Source organism: Pyrus communis, chromosome 11, assembly GCF_963583255.1.
Source record: "Pyrus communis chromosome 11, drPyrComm1.1, whole genome shotgun sequence".
NCBI lineage: Eukaryota > Viridiplantae > Streptophyta > Magnoliopsida > Rosales > Rosaceae > Pyrus > Pyrus communis.
The window spans coordinates 25,724,917-25,747,338 of NC_084813.1; the positions used below are offsets into that span (position 1 = coordinate 25,724,917).

At 38.2% G+C, this 22,422-nt stretch overlaps 3 protein-coding genes and 1 pseudogene across 3 annotated transcripts; 2 read left to right on the top strand and 2 right to left on the bottom strand.

Moving 5' to 3' along the window:
• Nucleotides 1-1,458: 1,458 nt before the first annotated feature.
• On the top strand, nt 1,459-3,778 carry LOC137709296 (toll/interleukin-1 receptor-like protein). The gene is made up of 2 exons (XM_068448383.1): nt 1,459-2,270; nt 3,604-3,778. The coding sequence occupies exons 1-2, from the start codon at nt 1,651-1,653 to the stop codon at nt 3,776-3,778; spliced, it is 795 nt and encodes a 264-aa protein (XP_068304484.1). The 5' UTR covers nt 1,459-1,650.
• A 2,803-nt stretch (nt 3,779-6,581) lies between these two features.
• Nucleotides 6,582-9,118, bottom strand: LOC137709297 (disease resistance protein RPV1-like). The gene is made up of 3 exons (XM_068448384.1): nt 8,105-9,118; nt 7,151-7,313; nt 6,582-6,827 (listed from the first exon to the last, which is right to left on the bottom strand). The coding sequence occupies exons 1-3, from the start codon at nt 8,725-8,727 to the stop codon at nt 6,582-6,584; spliced, it is 1,032 nt and encodes a 343-aa protein (XP_068304485.1). The 5' UTR covers nt 8,728-9,118.
• Nucleotides 9,119-14,302: 5,184 nt separating this feature from the next.
• LOC137707936 (disease resistance protein RPV1-like) lies at nt 14,303-18,284 on the top strand (annotated as a pseudogene).
• A 1,737-nt stretch (nt 18,285-20,021) lies between these two features.
• On the bottom strand, nt 20,022-22,058 carry LOC137709298 (putative pentatricopeptide repeat-containing protein At3g01580). Its single transcript, XM_068448385.1, has 2 exons — nt 21,269-22,058; nt 20,022-20,848 (listed from the first exon to the last, which is right to left on the bottom strand). The coding sequence occupies exons 1-2, from the start codon at nt 22,056-22,058 to the stop codon at nt 20,022-20,024; spliced, it is 1,617 nt and encodes a 538-aa protein (XP_068304486.1).
• Nucleotides 22,059-22,422: the final 364 nt, after the last annotated feature.

Below are 22,422 nucleotides of genomic sequence, written 5' to 3' on the forward strand. Positions count from 1 at the left end.
AACATCAATTGAACCAACATGTACACCACCCTTAAAATAGAATAAGGTCATAAACTAAGGGTGGGTTCAAAAAACCGAAAACAAAATGAAAAATCGAATTGAACACCAAACCAAAACCTAAAAAATGAATAAAAAAAAGCCAAACCAAACCGAAATCATTTGGTTTGATTTTAGTTTTAGTGATTTTGAAACATAACCGAACTAAATATATATTAATTTTATTTATTTATGTTAGGTATTTAAATTTTACCCAATTTCTAAACCCAAACATATTAAAAGCTAAACTTCAAGCCCATGTTAGAGCAACTCCACCGTGGTGGATTGCTCGGGGGACAGGCCAGAGAAAAGGGCCCGAGGCCCTGTGGATTCGCTCCAGCGTGAAGGAGCCCGAGTGGAGATGGAGGCCCGAGCTCCAGGCCTGTGAAGAATTGCCAGCCCGAGAGCCCGAATGGAGCTGACGCTAGCCTGGCGTCAGGCCCTTTTTTTATTTATTTTTTTTCTGTCAGGCGCGTGCACCCCACTTGCAAATAGGGGCGCGTCGCCCGACATAATTTCAGAAAAAGCAACCAACTTTTCAGATTGAAATGTTACGTTGGGAAGCCATGTGGTTTCCCACGGTCTATTCGATCTCAACAACTCTTTAACTTGGACCGTTCGATTTCAACGGTAAAAAAAAAAAAAATCTTATTTAATATCAACCATTTGATCTGAGATCAACGGTTGATATTAATATGCTTTATAAATAAATAAATAAAATAAAAAAATAGTTGAATAAAATTTAAAAAAAATTGTAAAAAATCCGAAAAAAAATCTAAATTTTTTTCTAAAACCTATCTTCTTCTCAAAGTTTCAATCCAATTTTTTTCAACAAAATGACTACTAATGCAGGTCGCGAAACGAGAACAATTAAAAATCTTATCCGAAATTACAAATAAAATTATTTTGTATTATTTAATAATTTTTCTGATAATGACATGTGGCGCAATGAGAACGATTAAAAATCTTATCCGAAATTACAATTAAAATTATTTTTGTATTATTTTATAAATAAAAAAATACTAATATTTTATTACCTATTGCTAGGGTTATTGGTGCAACGGTGGAGATGCAAAAGATGATTACTGTTCATTAGAACAGTAGTTACTATTCACTGATTGGATAACATAGTATTACACGGTGGAGTTGCTTTTAAGAAAAGCCCTCTTTACAAACCCTAGCTGGCATATTCTTTTCTCCTTTCATTCTTCTTTTTCTGTCTCAGCGGCAGCTTTGCATCTTCTCTCCCTTTGTTTCTTCATTATTTTTCTCCTTTTCTCTCTCCCCAGCAGCCCCATCTTCTCTCCGCCGCCAATTCTGACTGAGACCGAGATCGAGACAAAGAGCTGGAACTGGAAGTCATTAAAGAGAAGTATCTCCTCTCTCTCTACTATTTTCGATTTCAGTTTTGCATCTGTTTGAGCTGCGTTTCAGATCTTCGAGGGTTTGCTTTTGCAAATCAATAATCAAAGAACTGGGGTCCTTAATTTGCTTTGCTCTCACATCTTCCAGCGATCCAAAAGAATAACCAGGAGTTTCACCGGGGAATCTGGGGGGAGACTTGTTTTCTTTAGACTGAAACGATCAGGAGTTTCACTTCTTTACTTGAAATCAATGACTACCAGCAGATCCACCAATGCAACCGCCGCCTCTCCGTCTTCCTCTCGGCGTTCAAACCGCTGGAAGTACGAGGTGTTCAAGAATTCACCGCTACTTTTCTTTTTTCTTTGTTTTTCCCTTTTCTTGAAATCAGTGAATACCAGCAGCTCCGCCCATGCAAACCACTGGAAATACGAGGCGTTCCTCAGCTTCGGCGACGACACACGCACTACCTTCACAGACCACCTTTCCATCGCGTTAAGCGATGCCGGAATTAACACGTTTATAGACAACCAGCTCAGAAGGGAGGAAAATAGACAGAGCGAAATTGACGGAGAAATCGAAGGGGCGACGATCGCCGTCGTCATCTTCTCGAAGAGGTACTCGGAGTCCCGATGGTGCCTGAGGGAGCTGTCGAAGATCATGAGGTGCCGAGAAGACCAAGAGGGGAAAGTAGTCTATCCAATATTCTACGACGTTGACCCTTCTCAAGTGAGGAAACAGAGTGGTAGTTTTGGGGAAGCATTTCGGAAGCATGAAAGGGAGGAAGATCCAAATGCAGTCGAGCAGTGGAGAAAGGATCTTAAGGCTTGTGCAGATTTGAGTGGTTGGAATCTGAAAACCACGGCGGACGGGTATAATTTCAAATTTCCTCCTGGAATGTAGTCAACTTAGGATTTGATTTTAATAGATTTTGTTAAGTGATGGATTTCATAGATTTTGTAGAAGAGTTGAGAAGATTCATATAACAGATTTTTGTGGATTTTGATAGGTTTTAAACATTTAAATAAATTAAATGGTGATAAATGTATCTAGGTTATGAATCGACCAAAACGAAGCTGAAATAAAAAGTCAAGATTAATCCTATTTCCTCCCCACTTTATTCTTCTCTCTTTTCCGTTCCAGCTAACCTGTCTCTTCCAATCCCTTTTTTTTTTTCTCAATACTCTTCTAATCTTGTTTTCCGCGACTCTCTCTTACTCCTCTTCCTTCACAACCCAATTCCAATTCCTCTTCTCTGACATGAAGAAAAAATTGCAAAAAGAATTGTAGAAAAATTGCAAGGGTGAAATAGAAAAATTGCAATACACCTATTTGCATAATTAAAAATGACTATTAAAATCTTGATTGACTACACCCAGATTTGTATGAATTCTAAAAATCCTATAAATCCTTTGGTTGACTACTTTAAAATCCTTCCAAATTCAAGTTTGACTACACCCCTAAATTGCTTGCAACATCATCAGCCAAAGTCATGATGAATAAGGCATTTAGTTCATATGAATCTTGCTGTTGCATGGTGAATCATCTATATGCATAATTTAAGTCTCATCAGAGTACTGAATCTGAAGAAGCTGAAAGATGTTAGCGATATTACAACATATATATATATATATATATGTATGTATGTATGTATGTATGTATGTATGTGTATGTATATGTATATGTATATACATACATCTTTGGGTTCGTCACCAACATCCTTTATCTGCAAATACTCAGGAAGCCCCAATGATAATATCCATAGAAATCCAATGCTAGGATCATGTTAGAAGAAGAATATAATGATTAGTAATTAGATAAGCATCAGCCTTGACGGATTGATACCAAATGTTGGAACAAATATAGCAAAGCCTAATTCATTAGCAGATCATTAATCACATGGACGATTGATAAAAAAAAACTGAGGAAGCCATGGACGGTTGATAAAAAAACTGAGGAAGCCATGGATGATTGATCAAAGAAGAGCTTCTACTCACTGAGAACCTTATGTTCTTGCTAGTAATAGGGCTAGTTTTCTGTATAAATTCCCAGTGGGTTATCCACCGGTCTTTCATGTCAGCTTAAAGGTCGTCTAATTAACTCTTAATTTAACATATATGATGAATTAGTTTAGTTCATATGAATCTGGGTGTTGCATGATATGATGAATCATCTGTTTGCATAATTTGGACCTTCAATTTGCAGGCGTGAAGGATTGTTCATCCAGAATGTTGTTGGGGACATCATCGCACTAACAAAAACTAGAGAAGCAAGTCAGTCAAGCACTCTGTTGGAATACCTCGGCGCGTGGGCAAGAGTTCCCTACTCCCTTTTTTCTTTTTCTTTTTTTTTTGCTTTTTTTCCCCTCAGTGAGTTATGACTTCAGCCGACAAACATCTTTTGTCGTTGAATTCTTTCCCGTAGCGTAGTCAGCACTTTTGTCTTTTCCTTTTTTCTTGTGCTTCTTTTTTCTCCTTTTGGTTATAAAGATTACTTTTTTTCAGCCACCCACTCTCTCCTCTCTCCTATTAGTCTATTACTTTTTTTCTTCACTGGTTCACCCACTTTCTTCTCTCCCCTCTCCCTCCCTCTTTCCTTTCTCTGGTTCTCTCGAACCAGAAGAGTTACAAGCATTTAAAGAAGAAGAATAAGCAGAAGAGGACCCAGATGATCCAGTTCTTATATTCTTCAGAGTCTCGCACTTCAACCCCAGACCCTGAGCGAGAAGACAATCTCTCTCCAGCCGTTGCCCACGATTTCGAGTATGGCGTCTACGACAACCGCACACTCCTATCCACATCGCCTCGCCCCAAGGCTGGATCGACGTTTCCGGTCACCTACTAATCCAGGGCTGGATCGACATGCTGCTCCCTCTTCCTCCGTCAGCCCAATTGAGGACGGCTCCGCCGAATCCAACGCGATCTTCTTGGTTTTCTAGCATTGATCCCTTTAACCCTGACTTGGATTTTTGCCATTTTTTGCATATTGTAATTGGAATTTCAATATATATATATATATATATATATATTTTTTTTTATTTCGTTAACTCCTATGATATTTGAGTTGGGTTTTTGTTATTTTTGTACATTGTAATTGGAATTGATTAGGAGAATATAAGTAGATGGTATAATGTAATTTGTGTTTGATGTTATGAAGAATTTCTTGAATTGGAGGAATTGTTTGCGATTGTTTTTTTGGGTACAACTTTGCAATTTTCAATTGGGGCAATTCTTCTTTAATTTATATCGAATTGGTGTTGAAAGGATACTAGTGGGGTTAAACTTCAAATTTGTGACGATTATGATTTCAGATTGAAGTTTATGTGGTGATTGTCTTCGAGAATGCTCCGGCAAGAGTCGCACCATGCACGGGATAATCTGAGCATCCAACTTCCAAGTGGTAACACAGTAGTAGCCTCAGCTGCAACAAGGCCAATAAGGGCCCTTTGAAAATCCAACATTGGGCGCTTCAGCTGCAACAAGGCCAATAAGGGCCCTTTGAAAATCCAACATTGGGTGCTGAAGGATCACAGTAGTTGGATGGTTGCATCCAACAAAAATCAACTTACAGTAATGATATTCAACAATGAATAACTGTGGGTTCTATCCCAATGTATGTAAACTTGTGTGATTTGGAATGTCTTAGCTGTCATAGCAGTGATGAATTGTGTGCTACAGTTTGGTTTTGCAGTGGGTTATGTCATTGATACATGTTAAAAAAGTTTATAACTAAGTATGATTCGTCATGAAAGTTTATGAAAAGTAAAAATATAAGCACTAATTGAAACAATAAACCAAGTTAACATCTATAAATGGTACTAAATGACTGATTTTATTGAACATACCACGTGGAAGATATTGCGCTTCTGGTCACGTGACGAAATTTTTTGCACTTGTAAATTAATTATTATAATATTACACGGTTTAAGTCACAGAAAAAGATATGCTAATTCTTAGCCATCAATCAAACCAGTGGTCAAGCTCATTAGGGTCCGTAGGTGTTTATTTCGTAACATGATATCTGATTAAATTGTATTACAAATGTGGATAAATGGGCGAGGCTGTGAAAGGTAGCATTGGATATGTTACGAATTGTATTACAAATGTGGATATCTGATTAAACACCTACGGACCCTAATGAGCTTGACCACTGGTTTGATTGATGGCTAAGAATTAGCATATCTTTTTCTGTGACTTAAACCGTGTAATATTATAATAATTAATTTACAAGTGCAAAAAATTTCGTCACGTGACCAAAAGCGCAATATCTTCCACGTGGTATGTTCAATAAAATCAGTCATTTAGTACCATTTATAGATGTTAACTTGGTTTATTGTTTCAATTAGTGCTTATATTTTTACTTTTCATAAACTTTCATGACGAATCATACTTAGTTATAAACTTTTTTAACATGTATCAATGACATAACCCACTGCAAAACCAAACTGTAGCACACAATTCATCACTGCTATGACAGCTAAGACATTCCAAATCACACAAGTTTACATACATTGGGATAGAACCCACAGTTATTCATTGTTGAATATCATTACTGTAAGTTGATTTTTGTTGGATGCAACCATCCAACTACTGTGATCCTTCAGCACCCAATGTTGGATTTTCAAAGGGCCCTTATTGGCCTTGTTGCAGCTGAAGCGCCCAATGTTGGATTTTCAAAGGGCCCTTATTGGCCTTGTTGCAGCTGAGGCTACTACTGTGTTACCACTTGGAAGTTGGATGCTCAGATTTTCCCGTGCATGGTGCGACTCTTGCCGGAGCATTCTCGAAGACAATCACCACATAAACTTCAATCTGAAATCATAATCGTCACAAATTTGAAGTTTAACCCCACTAGTATCCTTTCAACACCAATTCGATATAAATTAAAGAAGAATTGCCCCAATTGAAAATTGCAAAGTTGTACCCAAAAAAACAATCGCAAACAATTCCTCCAATTCAAGAAATTCTTCATAACATCAAACACAAATTACATTATACCATCTACTTATATTCTCCTAATCAATTCCAATTACAATGTACAAAAATAACAAAAACCCAACTCAAATATCATAGGAGTTAACGAAATAAAAAAAAATATATATATATATATATATATATATTGAAATTCCAATTACAATATGCAAAAAATGGCAAAAATCCAAGTCAGGGTTAAAGGGATCAATGCTAGAAAACCAAGAAGATCGCGTTGGATTCGGCGGAGCCGTCCTCAATTGGGCTGACGGAGGAAGAGGGAGCAGCATGTCGATCCAGCCCTGGATTAGTAGGTGACCGGAAACGTCGATCCAGCCTTGGGGCGAGGCGATGTGGATAGGAGTGTGCGGTTGTCGTAGACGCCATACTCGAAATCGTGGGCAACGGCTGGAGAGAGATTGTCTTCTCGCTCAGGGTCTGGGGTTGAAGTGCGAGACTCTGAAGAATATAAGAACTGGATCATCTGGGTCCTCTTCTGCTTATTCTTCTTCTTTAAATGCTTGTAACTCTTCTGGTTCGAGAGAACCAGAGAAAGGAAAGAGGGAGGGAGAGGGGAGAGAAGAAAGTGGGTGAACCAGTGAAGAAAAAAAGTAATAGACTAATAGGAGAGAGGAGAGAGTGGGTGGCTGAAAAAAAGTAATCTTTATAACCAAAAGGAGAAAAAAGAAGCACAAGAAAAAAGGAAAAGACAAAAGTGCTGACTACGCTACGGGAAAGAATTCAACGACAAAAGATGTTTGTCGGCTGAAGTCATAACTCACTGAGGGGAAAAAAAGCAAAAAAAAAGAAAAAGAAAAAAGGGAGTAGGGAACTCTTGCCCACGCGCCGAGGTATTCCAACAGAGTGCTTGACTGACTTGCTTCTCTAGTTTTTGTTAGTGCGATGATGTCCCCAACAACATTCTGGATGAACAATCCTTCACGCCTGCAAATTGAAGGTCCAAATTATGCAAACAGATGATTCATCATATCATGCAACACCCAGATTCATATGAACTAAACTAATTCATCATATATGTTAAATTAAGAGTTAATTAGACGACCTTTAAGCTGACATGAAAGACCGGTGGATAACCCACTGGGAATTTATACAGAAAACTAGCCCTATTACTAGCAAGAACATAAGGTTCTCAGTGAGTAGAAGCTCTTCTTTGATCAATCATCCATGGCTTCCTCAGTTTTTTTATCAACCGTCCATGGCTTCCTCAGTTTTTTTTTATCAATCGTCCATGTGATTAATGATCTGCTAATGAATTAGGCTTTGCTATATTTGTTCCAACATTTGGTATCAATCCGTCAAGGCTGATGCTTATCTAATTACTAATCATTATATTCTTCTTCTAACATGATCCTAGCATTGGATTTCTATGGATATTATCATTGGGGCTTCCTGAGTATTTGCAGATAAAGGATGTTGGTGACGAACCCAAAGATGTATGTATATACATATACATATACATATACATACACATACATACATACATACATACATACATACATACATACATATATATATATATATATATATGTTGTAATATCGCTAACATCTTTCAGCTTCTTCAGATTCAGTACTCTGATGAGACTTAAATTATGCATATAGATGATTCACCATGCAACAGCAAGATTCATATGAACTAAATGCCTTATTCATCATGACTTTGGCTGATGATGTTGCAAGCAATTAAATTTTGTAAAAGAGGAAACTTGAATTTATACCCATCCGCAGTGGTGTTAAAATTCCGGCCACCCAAATCCGCACAAGCCTTAAGATCCTTTCTCCACTGCTCCACCTCATTTGGATCTTCATCCCTTTCATGCTTCCGAAATGCTTCCCCAAAACTACCGCTCTGTTTCCTCACTTGAGAAGGGTCAACGTCGTAGAATATTGGATAGACTACTTTCCCCTCTTGATCTTCTCGGCACCTCATGATCTTCGACAGCTCCCTCAGGCACCATCGGGACTCCGCGTACCTCTTCGAGAAGATGACGACGGCGATCCTCGACCCTTCGATTTCTCGGTCCAACTCACTCTGTATATTTTCCCCCCTTTTGAGCTGGTAGTCTACAAACGTGTAGATGTCGGTCTTGCTTAACGCAGAGTAGAGGTGGTCTGTGAAGGTTTTGCGTGTGTCGACGCCTCTAAAGCTCAGGAACACCTCGTACTTACAGCGGTTTACATGGGCGGAGCTGGTGGTATTCACTGATTTCAAGAAAAGGGAAAAACAAAGAAAAAAGAAAAGTAGCGGTGAATTCTTGAACACCTCGTACTTCCAGCGGTTTGAACGCCGAGAGGAAGACGAAGAGGTGGCGGTTGCATTGGTGGATCTGCTGGTAGTCATTGATTTCAAGTAAAGAAGTGAAACTCCTGATCGTTTCAGTCTAAAGAAAACAAGTCTCTCCCCAGATACCCCGGTGAAACTCCTGATTATTCTTTTGGATCGCTGGAAGATGTGAGAGCAAAGCAAATTAAGGACCCCAGTTCTTTGATCATTGATTTGCAAAAGCAAACCCTCGAAGATCTGAAACGCAGCTCAAACAGATGCAAAACTGAAATCGAAAATAGTAGAGAGAGGAGATACTGCTCTTTAATGACTTCCACTTGTCTCTATCTCGATCAGATTTTGGCGGTGGAAGGAAGACGGGGCTGCTGGGGAGAGAGAAAAGGAGAAAAATAATGAAGAAAGAAGACGGAGAGAAGATCCAAAGCTGCCGCTGAGAAAGAAAAAGAAGAATGAAGGGAGGAAACAATATGCTAGCTAGGGTTTGTAGTAAGAAGGCTTCTCTTGACATGGGCTTGAAGTTTAGCTTTTAAGATGTTTGGGTTTAGAAATTGGGCTTGAAATTGGGTAAAAATTTAAATACCTAGCATAAATAAATAAAATTAATATATATTTAGTTCGATTCTATTTCAGGATCATTGAAACTAAAATCAAACCAAATGATTTCGGTTTGGTTTGGATTTTTTTTATTCGTTTTTTAGGTTTCGGTTTGGTGTTCAATTCAATTTTTTATTTTGTTTTCGGTTTTTTGAACCCACCCTTAGTTCACGGCCTTATTCTATTTTAAGGGTGGCGCACAAGTTGGTTCAATTGATGTTGGTGGACGTCATGGGTTCACGAACAAACATGACAAGGTTGCATTGGACATGGCACATGTTTGTGGGTTCTGCATTGACTGAATTGTATTTTAAATTCATACAGATAAGCTAGAATTTGGCGATCAATGCTCCAATTAGGACAAAGTTTAAGGACCTTGACCAATTCTAACATAAACAAAACATAATAATAGTAATATGTCACTTATGCGATATGCTAACATTAAATTCTTATCAAAATGATTCACATGTGACGAGTTCATCGTCACATAACGTTTTAATATTGCATGTATAATTTATTGTGAGATGTCACGTGACGAAGACCCCTTCAATTTAAGAGCTTTGCAAAACCTTATCATTGAATGGAAAAATGACCAACCCGTGATGGAGATGATTTGTTGGAACTAAATAGACTATGAAACAGGTAAAGGTTAAGCCTAGTGAAATGCGTGCTACTGCTGTTTAATAGTTCTTGATAAGAAAAATGAGCGGTGGATAGAGAATGAGAGCCTAAGGACCCTAATGAGCTTGACCACTGGTTTGATTGATGGCTAAGAATTACCATCTGTTTTTTTGTGTGACTTAGAAGCACAATTAGGTTTGATAAAGTTAATACAAGAAAGTATGAACCTAAGAATTTGTAGTGGAAAATACAAAAGATTCTTAATATACCAAAGAAATAATGTATCAGTCATGAGTTGTGCGTTGTTTTGTATCTGTCACTGATGAATTAGTTATTGTCGTCGTCAATGTCATCGTCAAACTCATATGATATAGTATGATAGTCCTCCTCATCGGTATCATCAAACTCTATATAGTACATGCCCATAATTCACCTTATTCACTCATGAACGAAAAAACTATAGGAAAACAAAAATTGGTAGAAAGTGAGAGAATTAGTTCATGGAGAGAATTAATAAAAAATAAAAAATAAAAGAAGAGAGTGGTATTTAGGGAGAATGATTCTATACTTTCGGATAATGATTCTATGGTATGTTGTTCACATAGCTTTGAATTATATACATTACAAATTGACTTTGTACAAATATTTAAGTGATTCATATATTTGTTAAATGGTCTCAATTCATCGTACTTTTTTCATCTCCTCAAGTGAAAATGAACAAAGATAGACTCTTAATTCATAAGTTGGTATCTTAATTTGATAAAATGTGGAGCATTTGTCCTTTACATATCCATAACAAATGAAGTATGTAACATGTGTTTCACTTGCTTAATTTTGACAAGAATTCTCATGCAAATGCTATGTATTTTATAAAATTCTAATAGCAATTCTATACATCTCGTCAAAGAGAGATAAAAACACACCACACAAGTGAAAAAAACGAAGAAAACAGACTTGATTGGATTTGACAAAGGCAACTTATAGCCACGAGTGTGACTACTAACGAAACTCAATCTGGTTTTACGAGGACAAGGCTATGACTGAGTTAGTAATATGAAATGTGAGCTAAATGGCCTTAAAACAAAGATTTTGAACAAGTATCCTTAAGCATCTATGTTCATTGTTTTGCACACCAACTTCAACTAGCTCTTGTAGTCGTTACAAAGGGAATTGATGGTGTTGCCATTTTCTTCAACAATGCTAGTAGTTTGGACAATACTATTGGTTCATCGTGTAAGCATCGTGATGCATTTAGAGAGAAGCAACAAGAACAAATTAAGAAAGCTCTTGATATTGGTGATCTTGGAACTAGTATACGGTTAAATCAAGAGATTAGTCTCATGTGTCCCTGTGATACACAGTGGAACTCAAATTATGGTACTATAGTTAGTATTATTGTTATGTTTTAAGCCATGGTGGAGGTGCTTGAATGGATTAAAAATGATGGCAACCAAGACAATTTTAGTGAAGCAAGTAAGTTATTCCACGACATACAAACTTTTGATTTTGTGTTTCACTTTTTTCTAATGAGACTTATATTGGAAATTACACATGAGTTATCACAAGCATTACCAAAGAAAGATCAAGATATTGCGAATGCGATGACGTTAGTGGAAGTATGCAAACAAAGACTACAATCCTTGAGAGATTATGACTTTGGGGATGTGCTTGATGATGTACAAAAGTTTTATGAGGAGCATGAGATTATCGTTCCTAAAATGGAGGATTTGCATTTCTTACCTGAAAATCAAGGTGTAAATCTCCAAGATTCACAAACTTCCATTACTGTCGAAGATCTAGTACGCACTTCACTAGGCTACTGCCTTTTACCTGCTTTATAGTTATATTTAGTTCCTCCCAACAAATCATCTCCAACATTGGTTGGTCATTTTTCCATTCTATGCTAAAGGTTTTGCAAAGCTCTAAAACTGAAAGGGCCTTCGTCGCGTGATGTCTCTCAAAAAATTATATGTACAATATTAAAACATCACGTGACTATGAACTCGTCACATGTGAATCATTATGATCTTATTTGAATGTTAGCATATTGAATAAGTGGCATATTACTATTATTATGTTTTGTTAATGTTAGAATTGGTCCTCAGACTTTGTCCTAATTGGATTATTGATTGCCAAACTCTGGCTCATCTGTCTGCATTTAAAATAGTTCAATCAATGCAAAACCCACAAACATGTGCCATGTCCAATGCGACATTGTCTATGTCCAGTGCAACCTTGTCATGTTTGTTCATAAACCCATGACGTCCATCAACATCAGTTGAACCAACCTGTACACCACCTTTAAAATAGAATAAGGTCGTGAACTAAGGGTGGATTAAATACAGGAAAAAAAATGAACGGAACACCGAATCGAAACCTAAATAATGAACTGAACAAAAAATCGAATCGAACTAAATTCATTTGGTTTGGTTTCGGTTTCAATGATTCTAAAACCGAACCGAATATATATGAATTTTATTTATTTATTTATTTAGGGAACTGTTATTAGCACTCCAATAATCTCATTCCACATTCCTCACAAGTATATTTTTCTTTCTAATTATATAAAGTTTGAAGTGTAAAATGAGATTTTTGAAGTGTCAATAATAATTCCCTTTATTGGGGACATTTGCTAAGAGCACATCTAGCCTTCTTTCAATTGTAATGGGGACACTAGGTAACCGTGGGGCAAGGGTTGTTTAATACTCTGACTTTCGATGTAAACATTGCGATTCGAGTTAATAATATTAGCTAGGGATTGAAGTACGTATTGCAATCATTTATTGATGGTCAAATATGGTCGTTCAATGCCATTACATTATACATGACCATTAATGGATAATTGTACTAAGTACATGGACGGGACCTAGCCAAGTTCTCATATTCGATGTAAATGCAGGTTCTCAAGTAGGGTGGGCATTTTAATCGGGTCAACTGATCAATCCAAACAAAATAATGAGATACTTAGAAATTTTTAATAAATTTGATAACTGAGCACGTCTTGATTTATAAATTTCATGGCCTATATGAATATGTATTTAATTTTGCATCATATGTTATGGATTAAATTTTTCAATAAGAATCGTTATCGTGCCTCTTGCACTCTCGTTTAATACGTCCACTAGCAATTATTCAAAACTATATTATATTTTAATAGTTTGAATGTTTCAAACCAATAAGAACGGTAATCCACCTTAATTAAAAACTGATTATATGCTTTGAATAATGATCGCGTTGCCGTCGACAATGACAACCTATAAGAATAATAAGGCATATTAAATATAGGCTAAATAGTCAAAATGATTCATGAGATTTGCATAATATATTATTTTGGTCATTGAAATTTCAAATCAATAGAAGTGGTATCTGAGATTATTTACCATCATTTTGGTCATTCTGTTAAAAACTCCGTTAAGTACCCCGGAGCTTTTGGCCGGAAGTTTGGACAATTTTCAAAGCTTCGTAACTCAATCGTTTCTTAACCAAATTTAACCCATAATATATCAAAATGAAGATAGGAAAGTGTAGAATAAGATTATATCATTTGAAAGCCCAATGGTTGCCCGTGATGACCGGAAAATAGCCTCAAAGTTGACTGATCCGAGAAAAAACTGGAAAATTTGCCGGAAACTGAGTAAACTTTAAACATTCATAACTTCTTCAATACTCAACAAAATCAAGTGATTCAAAAACGAAAATCATTCTTATCGACGAGACGAAGAGAAAGGTACCTTTTTTGATGGCTAACTCGCCGTAGTTTGGCTGGAAAACGGCTCAAAAGTGGCTGTCTTGGTCTCGAGTTAGCCACTTTCGAGCCGTTTTCCGGATAAAAAATGGCAAATTAGCCTTCAAAGAAGGTACCAATCTCTTTTTCTCGTCGAGAAGTATGATTTTCGTTTTTGAATCACTTGATTTAGTTGAGTATTGAAAATGTTATGAACATTTAAAGTTTATCCAGTTTCCGACAAGTTTTCCAGTTTTTCCCTTATACCAGTCAACTTTGAGGCTATTTTCCAGCCATCTTTGGCAACTATTAGGCTTCCAAATGTTATAATCTTATTCTACACTTTACTATCTTCATTTTGATATATTATGGGTCGAATTTGGTTAAGAAACGATTGAGTTAAAAAGCTTTGAAAATTGCCCAAACTTTCGGTCAAGAGCTTCTGTACACTTAATGGAGTTTTTTAACAGAATAATCAAAATAATGGAGGGTGGACAATCTCAATGACCACTTCTATTTATTTGAAATCTCAGGAAATATGATATGCAAATATCAGGACCAGCTATTTAGCCTTAAATATAATATATTGGCAGATTAGACTTAATAAATCAACCCCATGTTAAGAAAAGCCTTCTTACAATTCTTTTCTCCCTCCTATCATTTCTTATGCAGCCGCATCTTGCGTCTTCTCTCCCTCTTCTTTCTTCATGATTTTTTGCTCTCACATCTTCCAGCGATCCAAAACAATAATCAGGAGTTTCGCTGGGAATCTTGGGAGAGACTTGTTTTCTTTAGACTGAAACGATCAGGAGTTTCACTTCTTTGCTTGAAATCAATGAATACCAGCAGCCTCGCCCTTGCAACCGCCGCCGCCGGTTCGTCTTCCTCTCGGCGTTCAAACTGCTGGAAGTACGAGGTGTTCCTGTGCTTTAGAGGCGAGGACACACGCACTGGGTTCACAGACCACCTCTCCATTGCGTTACGCAGTGCCGGAATCACCACGTTTATAGACTACGAGCTCAAAAAGGGGGAGACTATACAGAGAGAAATTGACCGAGAAATCGAAGGGTCGAGGATCGCGGTCGTCGTCTTCTCAAAGAGTTACGCGGAGTCCCGTTGGTGCCTGAGGGAGCTGTCGAAGATCATGAGGTGCCGAGAAGATCAAGAGGGGAAAGTAGTCTATCCTATATTCTACGACGTTGATCCTTCTCAAGTGAGGAAACAGAGCGGTAGTTTTGGGGAAGCATTTCAGAAGCATGAAAGGGATGAAGACCCAAATGAGGTCGAGCAGTGGAGAAAGGATCTTAAAGCTTCTGCAGATTTGGTTGGCCGGAATCTTGAAACCACTGCGGACAGGTATCATTTCAAATTTCCTCTTTTACAAAATTTAATCGCTTGCAACATCTTGTACAATTAGCCAAGTCGTGATGCATAAGGCATTTAGTTCATATGAATGATGCTGTTGCATGATTAATCATCTGTTTGCATAATTTGAATTTCCAATTGGCAGGCGTGAAGGAGTATTTATCCAGAAAGTTGTTGGGGACATCATCGGACTACTAAAAACCAGCGACTTAAAAAGAAGCCAAGCACTCAGTTGGAATAGCTTTTCGCGTGGAAGAATTCTGTACTAAATACTTAGATGTTGGAGGTTCACATGATGTTCAAATAATTGGAATTTGGGGTATGGGCGGCATAGGTAAAACAACGCTTGCAAGAACCATTTATAGCACATACCGTCATAGTTTCCCTGGTCAATGTTACCTTGAAGAGGTGAGGAGTAAAAAGAAAAATATGGTTAGTCTGCAAAAAAAACTTCTTCAAGATATTTTGAAACAGCCTGACATTAAAATAAGTAGTGTTGCCAAAGGGACCAGGGAGATAGAGAAAAGACTTGGAAGCATGAAGGTACTCATCGTAGTTGATGACGTAGATGATGTGGACCAATTAGATGAGTTGGCGATAGAACGTGACTCGTTTGGTCCAGGAAGTAGGATTATTTTAGTAACAAGGGATGAACAAGTGCTGAATATACAGAAGGTGGATAAAAAATATAAGGCACAAACGATGACGCATGAAGAAGCTCTTGAACTCCTTAGTTGGCATGCGTTTGGAAATCATTGTCCTGATAAAGAATATATTGAACTTGCAACAGATGTTGTTGATTATTGTGGAGGATTGCCGCTAGCTCTTAAAGTCATAGGCCGTTTGTTGGCGAAAAAGAGTAAAAGCATATGGAAAAGTACATTGGATAAATTGAGAAATCTTCCACATGGAAAAATTCATGAAACACTTAGATTAAGCTATGACGGGCTAAGTGATGATCATGTGAAAGGTTTGTTCCTTGACATATCTCATTTCTTTATTGACAAGGATCAAACTAATGTCGTGGCAATATTGGATAGTTGCAGTCGCTTTTGTGTAGAATCAGAAATCAAAACCATTCAAGATCGATGTCTTCTAGATTTTGATAAAGGATTCATTACCATGCATGATTTGATTCGAGACATGGGAAGAGAAATTGTGCGGGCAGAATGTGCTATGGAACCTGGAAAACGTAGTCGATTGTGGCATCACGAAGACGTAACAAGCGTGTTAAGAGACGAATCTGTAAGTACTTCCCCAAATCCCAATAAAAAAAATGTTAAGTTGAATGTATGTAAATAAACAGAAGCATATGCATATCCCACATCTAATGCATTGCATGAGCTGCATTTGTAGTTCATTCATAGATAGTCATGGCCCTGCTTGAATTAGATTTGTTCTTGTTTTCCCCAACAGGGAACGGAAGCAATTAGAGGGCTAACTTTAGTGTTGCCAGAAAATTCTGATGAGCATCCCTTCCGCACAAAAGCGTTTAAGAAGATGCGGTATCTGAAATTTCTCCAACTCAATTATGTAAAGCTCACAGGAAGCTACCGTCATCTTTCCAAGGAGTTAAGATTTTTGTGTTGGCATGGATTTCCTCTAGAGGTCATACCCGAAGATTTTGATTTACGAAACTTAGTTCTTATTGACTTGAGCTACAGCAAGCTTGTCCGAGTTTGGGAGGATTCTGATCTGGTATGATACATATAATTGTCGTAACCTCAACCAAATTATTAATCCTTTCCTCGTCCGTGTTTTGTAAATACCAACATCAGTTGACTGTCATTCTAGCTCTCTTTCTCTCTCTCTCTCTCTCTCTCTCTCTCTCTAATATGGATTATGATTTTGTTATATCTTTGTGTCAAACAGTTGCCGAAGAAGTTGAAGTTTCTTACGCTTGATCATTCCCGTAACCTGACTCAATTACCAGACTTTTCAAAACTCCCACATCTTGAGGAATTGAGGCTCAATGGCTGTAAGGGTGTGTCTGGGGGTTACCATTTCTTTGCACAACTGAAGATGCTTCATGATTTAGATCTTAGAGACTGCAATATAACGGATGATGCTGTTCTAGAAAGCCTTCAGAGTCTACCTTCTTTAAGGACTTTATTACTAGATGGAAATGGTTTTCATAGGCTACCCATCCTCTGTGGCCTTTCCCAGCTTGAAATGTTATATCTAAATCATTGCACAAACCTTCAGGCAATCCCAGATTTGCCGAAAAGTTTGTTTTTACTGGAAGCGAATTACTGCACTGAACTGGAAATAATGCCCGACCTTTCAGAGATGTCGGAAATGACTGAATTGCAACTGAAAGACTGCCGCAAACTCAACGATATTCCAAACCTGGATAACTTCTTGTGCAACATGGATACCATTCATATGGAAGGGTGCACCAGTCTCACTGCTACTTTTAAGGAGAACATCCTATTGGTATGGAACTTTCGCTCTTCCTCTCTGATTTTCGTATGGTTGCTTATGCTAACTTTGCACCTCGTGTTGTAGAAATGGAAGGGGGATGTAATTGGTGGACTTTCTCTCTCTGTAAATGATATTCCTCGCTGGTTACTCTATTTCGCGCGAGCTGATGAAACTGTCAAAATTGAAGTGCCGACTACTTTTGATTATATAGGAGGGTTGACTGTGTGCATCATTTATTCTTCGGACAACTCAGACTGTACCGGGTCCCTATGCATTCATGTTGTTAATCGTACCCAGCGAACATGTTTTCACATTTGGCCAATGGTGACCACCGTAACTGCTTCCCATGAATGTTACCTTTGGTTGGGAAATCTTACAAACAAGAAGCTCAATCTGAAAGGTGGCGACAAGGTTCGTGTGCATGCAGACTTTATTGAAACAGAGGATGATCATCAAATTAAGGTGAAGAAAACAGGAGTGGATATCGTAGAATGGGAATTTGTAGCTTCAGATTGGACAGATGTGGACTATGAGCGTGTGTCATACGAGTCTGGTGAGGACACTGACGACGATACAGAGTTAAGCGATTACTCATCTGATGAGGTCCAACCTTGCAAAAGATTTAAGGTTATCTGATCTCAATATTGAAAGCTTTGACGATGAAGAAGAAACAATTGGGAAATGAAAGAAAGCATTCCAAAGTGTCTTCATAAAGTACTTGAATTTTTAATAAGAGTTTCAATGTGGGTATTATAAAAGCACTTTTAGCTGAAGCGTTTTTAGCGAAGCAATGCCGAACGAGTTCTTAATTAAACATATAAGTAGCTTATTTTCTTATCAAATAAATTATTGATTTTTTATTTGATTCATTAGTGACATTAGAGAAATTTACATGCAAGTGTGTCGTGTTTATCCCTCTCTCGGTCTCCCCCCACCCCATTTCAAAGAAACTAATTTCCCCTTTCATCTTTCGTCCACTCCCATTGTTGCCCTCATTTTCTCTCCTATAATTAACCCTAGTTGTTTGATGTATGTGATTAACTCTAATTGTTACTAATCATACCCTGCAAATTCGGTATGGAAATTTTTTGAAATGTTATATGAACTTATACACTTCTTTTAATTTGTCATATCAATATTTCGAAATTATTAATTTGTCATATTACTCTAACTTTGTTAAGTTTTCCATCTAAAATAAGTCATGCGGCTTGCACATGACTTGTTTTCAAGGTTATTTCGGACATTTCAACTCCTCACTTCAAGATTATTTTGAACATTTCAAGGTTTTGGACATTTCTAATCTTTTCTTTTTTTTTAGCAACATGATTGACCATGTTGAATTCTCAAAGATTGCAACTTAGTTGCATGAAAAACTTAACGAAGTTACGTTGAGATGACAAATTAGTGAATTTGGAAAACTGATGTGACAAATCACTTAAATTTTTAATTGTATGAGAAACTAAAAATAGCGTATAAGTGTGTATAACATTTCAAATTTCTCAACTCAATCTTCCTTCCGGTTGATGAATGTTGGGATCGGTGGCTTAGATTTGAGCCAACTTGAGTCCCACATCGGCCAGTGAGGATGACCATGTCGTGCTTTATAAGCAATGATCACACAAACAAGTAGCCAAGACCTTTTGATAAAATCCATATCCTTTTTTTCTGATGGATAAAGTAGGTGGAATATCGACAATATCTACTTGTGTGTGTGGGACCCGTTGGTGCATGACAATTGGTATTAGACCTTAGGCAACGCTTGTTGAAGTTGAAGAGCGAGCTCAATTGCATTTGGATCGTGAGATATCATGGCTTGAATCACGCCAAGGTGGAGATTGGTGGTTTTAGTGGTTTAGATTTGAGCCAAGTTGTTCAGTCCCACATCGGCTAGTGAGGATGAGCGTGTAGTGCTTTGTAAGCAATTGTATCACACACGCATATTGCCGCTGCAAAGGTCACATTCTTTCAAGGGAGGCTTGCGTATCTCTTGTTTCGATTCTACCAGATTCATTTCCTCTACATGTCCACATCCCTCGCTCTTATGAGCGCTGTTTTGCAAATTACACCGGCTTGGTTCTTGTCCATTCCGGCTGCGCTGCAGCTGGCCATGGAAGAGAGATATGTCGAGGCAGTTTTGGTGACGGCGGTTCATCAGATTCTGTTGGAATACGGCACAGCAGCTATCCAAGATGAGATTCCAGGACAGAACGCCTACCTCACTGGCCTTAGCATACTTGGGGGCATTGCACTTTTCCCCTCCATGTTGGAAGTAATTTTCCTCTTTTCTAAACCTTATTCTTGTGAATTAATGCTTGCATTTGTGTTAATTAGAGTGATCGTAATGGCATTTTAATTGCGTTTTTCCGATCAAATTACAGGGAGCGATTATGGGTCCTCTGCTGATGACAATGATGATTGCCTTCAAGAATCTGTATGTAGAATTTGTCCGTGCTTCTGGAAAAGAAGCCACTGCTCATTGATACAAGTAACTACTCCATATTTTCATGAAATTGGTGTAAGTAATTTGATAGAAAAATATCAGAGTCCTAGAGTCTGTCCATATCATTACGCCGCTCATGTGGGTCGAAACTTTCCCGACAAGAAATTTCTCAACACTTCAAATCTAAACAGCATCCGCCATGTCGTGTAGCAGGAGATCGACATTGGGAACATAACTGTCCTCTCTCATTTTCGCCTCTAATTTTCCTAGTACTCCATAAATCTGATCAGAACCCCCCACCTCGACAACGCTCTGCCCGGACATCTTCTTTAACCACTTCTCCTTTATCAGAGTTCTGAGATTTGTCACATTTTCCCATTTGTTATCCATGGCATATATATCTGAGAGCGGGATGTAATACCCTGAATGATTAGGATCCAACCGAAAAAGACTCTTTGCTGCAACCTCTCCAAGCTTTGTGTTGTTATGAATCCAGCATGCACCAAGCAAGGCTCCCCAAACATGCAGTCCAGCTGGATTGGGCATTCTCTCAACGATTTCCATTGCCTTATCCAGCTCTCCTGTCTGGCCAAGAAGATCAACAATTATCCCGTAGTGCTCAGGTCCTGGCTTAAGTTGGTATTCATGCAACATCGTGTTGAATATCTCGATGCCTTCTTCAACCAAACCCGAATGGCTACACACAGATAAAATCGATAGAAATGTTACATCATTAGGCTTGACATCTGAGTGCTTAACCATCCGATCAAAAACTTTTATAGCTTCTTCTCCTTGTCCATGAACTCCATGACCTGCAATCATCGCGCTCCAGATAACGACATCTTTGTCTGTTATCCCTTCAAATAATAGGATAGCATTGCCTATGCTGCCGCTTTTTGGGTATAACTCTATGAGTGAAGCTCCAACAAAGATGTTATTCTTGAAGGCGCGTTTAATCACATAAGCATGGAGGCAAAGAGCTTGTTCAAGAATCCCTAATTCCGAACAAGCTGCAAGAAGCTTGACCATAACAACTCGTCTGATAGCATGTCGCGAAAGACCCCAATTGACTTGTATGCCATTCCGTTATGAGCATACCCGCTCAACAAGGCAGCCCACGAAACCACATCTTTCTCTGGCATTCTATTGAAGAGATCACCTGCTTTTTCGAGTGCAGAGCACTTCATGTACATATCAATCAGGGCTGTAGCTACCTTGATATCTAACTCGAAACACTTCCTAGTAGCAATTTCGTGGATCTTCTTTCTTCTAAATTACCCGCCAGTGCACATGCTTGCAATGCACTTACCAGAGTCAATGAATTAGGTTCGGTTCTCATATCAATCATTTCTTTGAAAAGATTTAACGCTTCTATTACATCCCCATTATGAGTGTAACATGCAATCATGGAGCTCCAAGAAACCACATACCTAGCGGCAGTTTTGAACCTGTCTCTGCATATAGATTTAGCAATGCATTACCTAAAGATAAATTAGAGTTGAACCCGTTCCTAATAGAAACACCATGCACACAACTTCCAATTCTAAAATTTGATAACTGAGCACAAGCCGAAACAGCACTAACAAGCGTCACTCGGTCAGGATTAATGCGCCCCACCATCACCATTCGGGAGAGAAACTCCAATGCTTGTTCAGGATCACCATTCTGCTCATATCCAGTAACCATAGAAGTCCACAAAAACACATCCGGTTGCGAAAACTCGTCAAACACTATCACAGCTTCGCCCATTTCTCCGCATTTGGAATACAATTCAATCAACGCAGAACCCACAAACATATCTAATGCTACCCCCTCATGTTTCTTTACAAATCCATGTATTATTTTTCCACACGACAGCGCCCTTAACCTCGCACACGCCTTCAGAGCAATGGGAATGGTGAAATTATCAGGCTTTTCATCGTTACCTCTTGACTCAGACATCATGCTACGAAATAGACACAAGGTCTCCTGCCATAGGTCCTCTCTACAGTAGCTCCTGAGCATGGCGTTCCAGAGATAGACAGTTCTGTGGGGCGTTTCGTCGAACACCTTACGGGCATGACCGAGGGACTCATATTTTGCGTACAGAGCGTTGAGTTTTGTGGCAAAGAAGCTGTCCTGGGAAAGGCCGGTTTTGAGGGTTTGAGAGTGCAATTGCGCCACTGATTTCGCGCAGTTACATGATGCAAGCAGATTAGCAAGGACTTCCCTCCTTTTCATGCAGACGACTCACTTGGTTACCCCAAAAGAATCTCACAATCTCATAAAACCAGATCGAATTTCGTTAGCGGTCACACTTGTGCCTATAAGTTGCCTGTGTTGAATCCAATCAAGTCGGTTTTCTTCTTTTTTTTTTCACTTGTGTGGCGTGTTTTTATCTCTCCTTTACGAGATGTACAGAATTGGTATTAGAATTTTATAAACTGCGTAGCATTTGTATGAGAATTTCCATCAAAATTAAGCAAGTGAAACATATGTTACATGCTTTGTTTGTTATAAATGGATGAAGGATAAATGCTCCACATTTTATGAAATTGAGATGCCAATTTTATGAATTAAGAGTCTGTCTTTGTTCCGTTTCGCT

What these genes read in the sequence shown, in the direction of transcription:
- LOC137709297 (XM_068448384.1), bottom strand. Translation starts at nt 8,727, where the DNA reads ATGACTACCAGCAGATCCACCAATGCAACCGCCACCTCTTCGTCTTCC. An exon ending in TTTAACACCACTGCGGATGG is followed by an intron (nt 7,314 to 8,104) that starts GTATAAATTCAA and finishes TTCAATTTGCAG; the next exon opens with GCGTGAAGGATTGTTCATCC. An exon ending in TTTTGCTTTTTTTCCCCTCA is followed by an intron (nt 6,828 to 7,150) that starts GTGAGTTATGAC and finishes TATATTCTTCAG; the next exon opens with AGTCTCGCACTTCAACCCCA.
- LOC137709296 (XM_068448383.1), top strand. Translation starts at nt 1,651, where the DNA reads ATGACTACCAGCAGATCCACCAATGCAACCGCCGCCTCTCCGTCTTCC. An exon ending in CTGAAAACCACGGCGGACGG is followed by an intron (nt 2,271 to 3,603) that starts GTATAATTTCAA and finishes TTCAATTTGCAG; the next exon opens with GCGTGAAGGATTGTTCATCC.
- LOC137709298 (XM_068448385.1), bottom strand. Translation starts at nt 22,058, where the DNA reads ATGAAAAGGAGGGAAGTCCTTGCTAATCTGCTTGCATCATGTAACTGC. An exon ending in AGGTTCAAAACTGCCGCTAG is followed by an intron (nt 20,849 to 21,268) that starts GTATGTGGTTTC and finishes AGCTTCTTGCAG; the next exon opens with CTTGTTCGGAATTAGGGATT.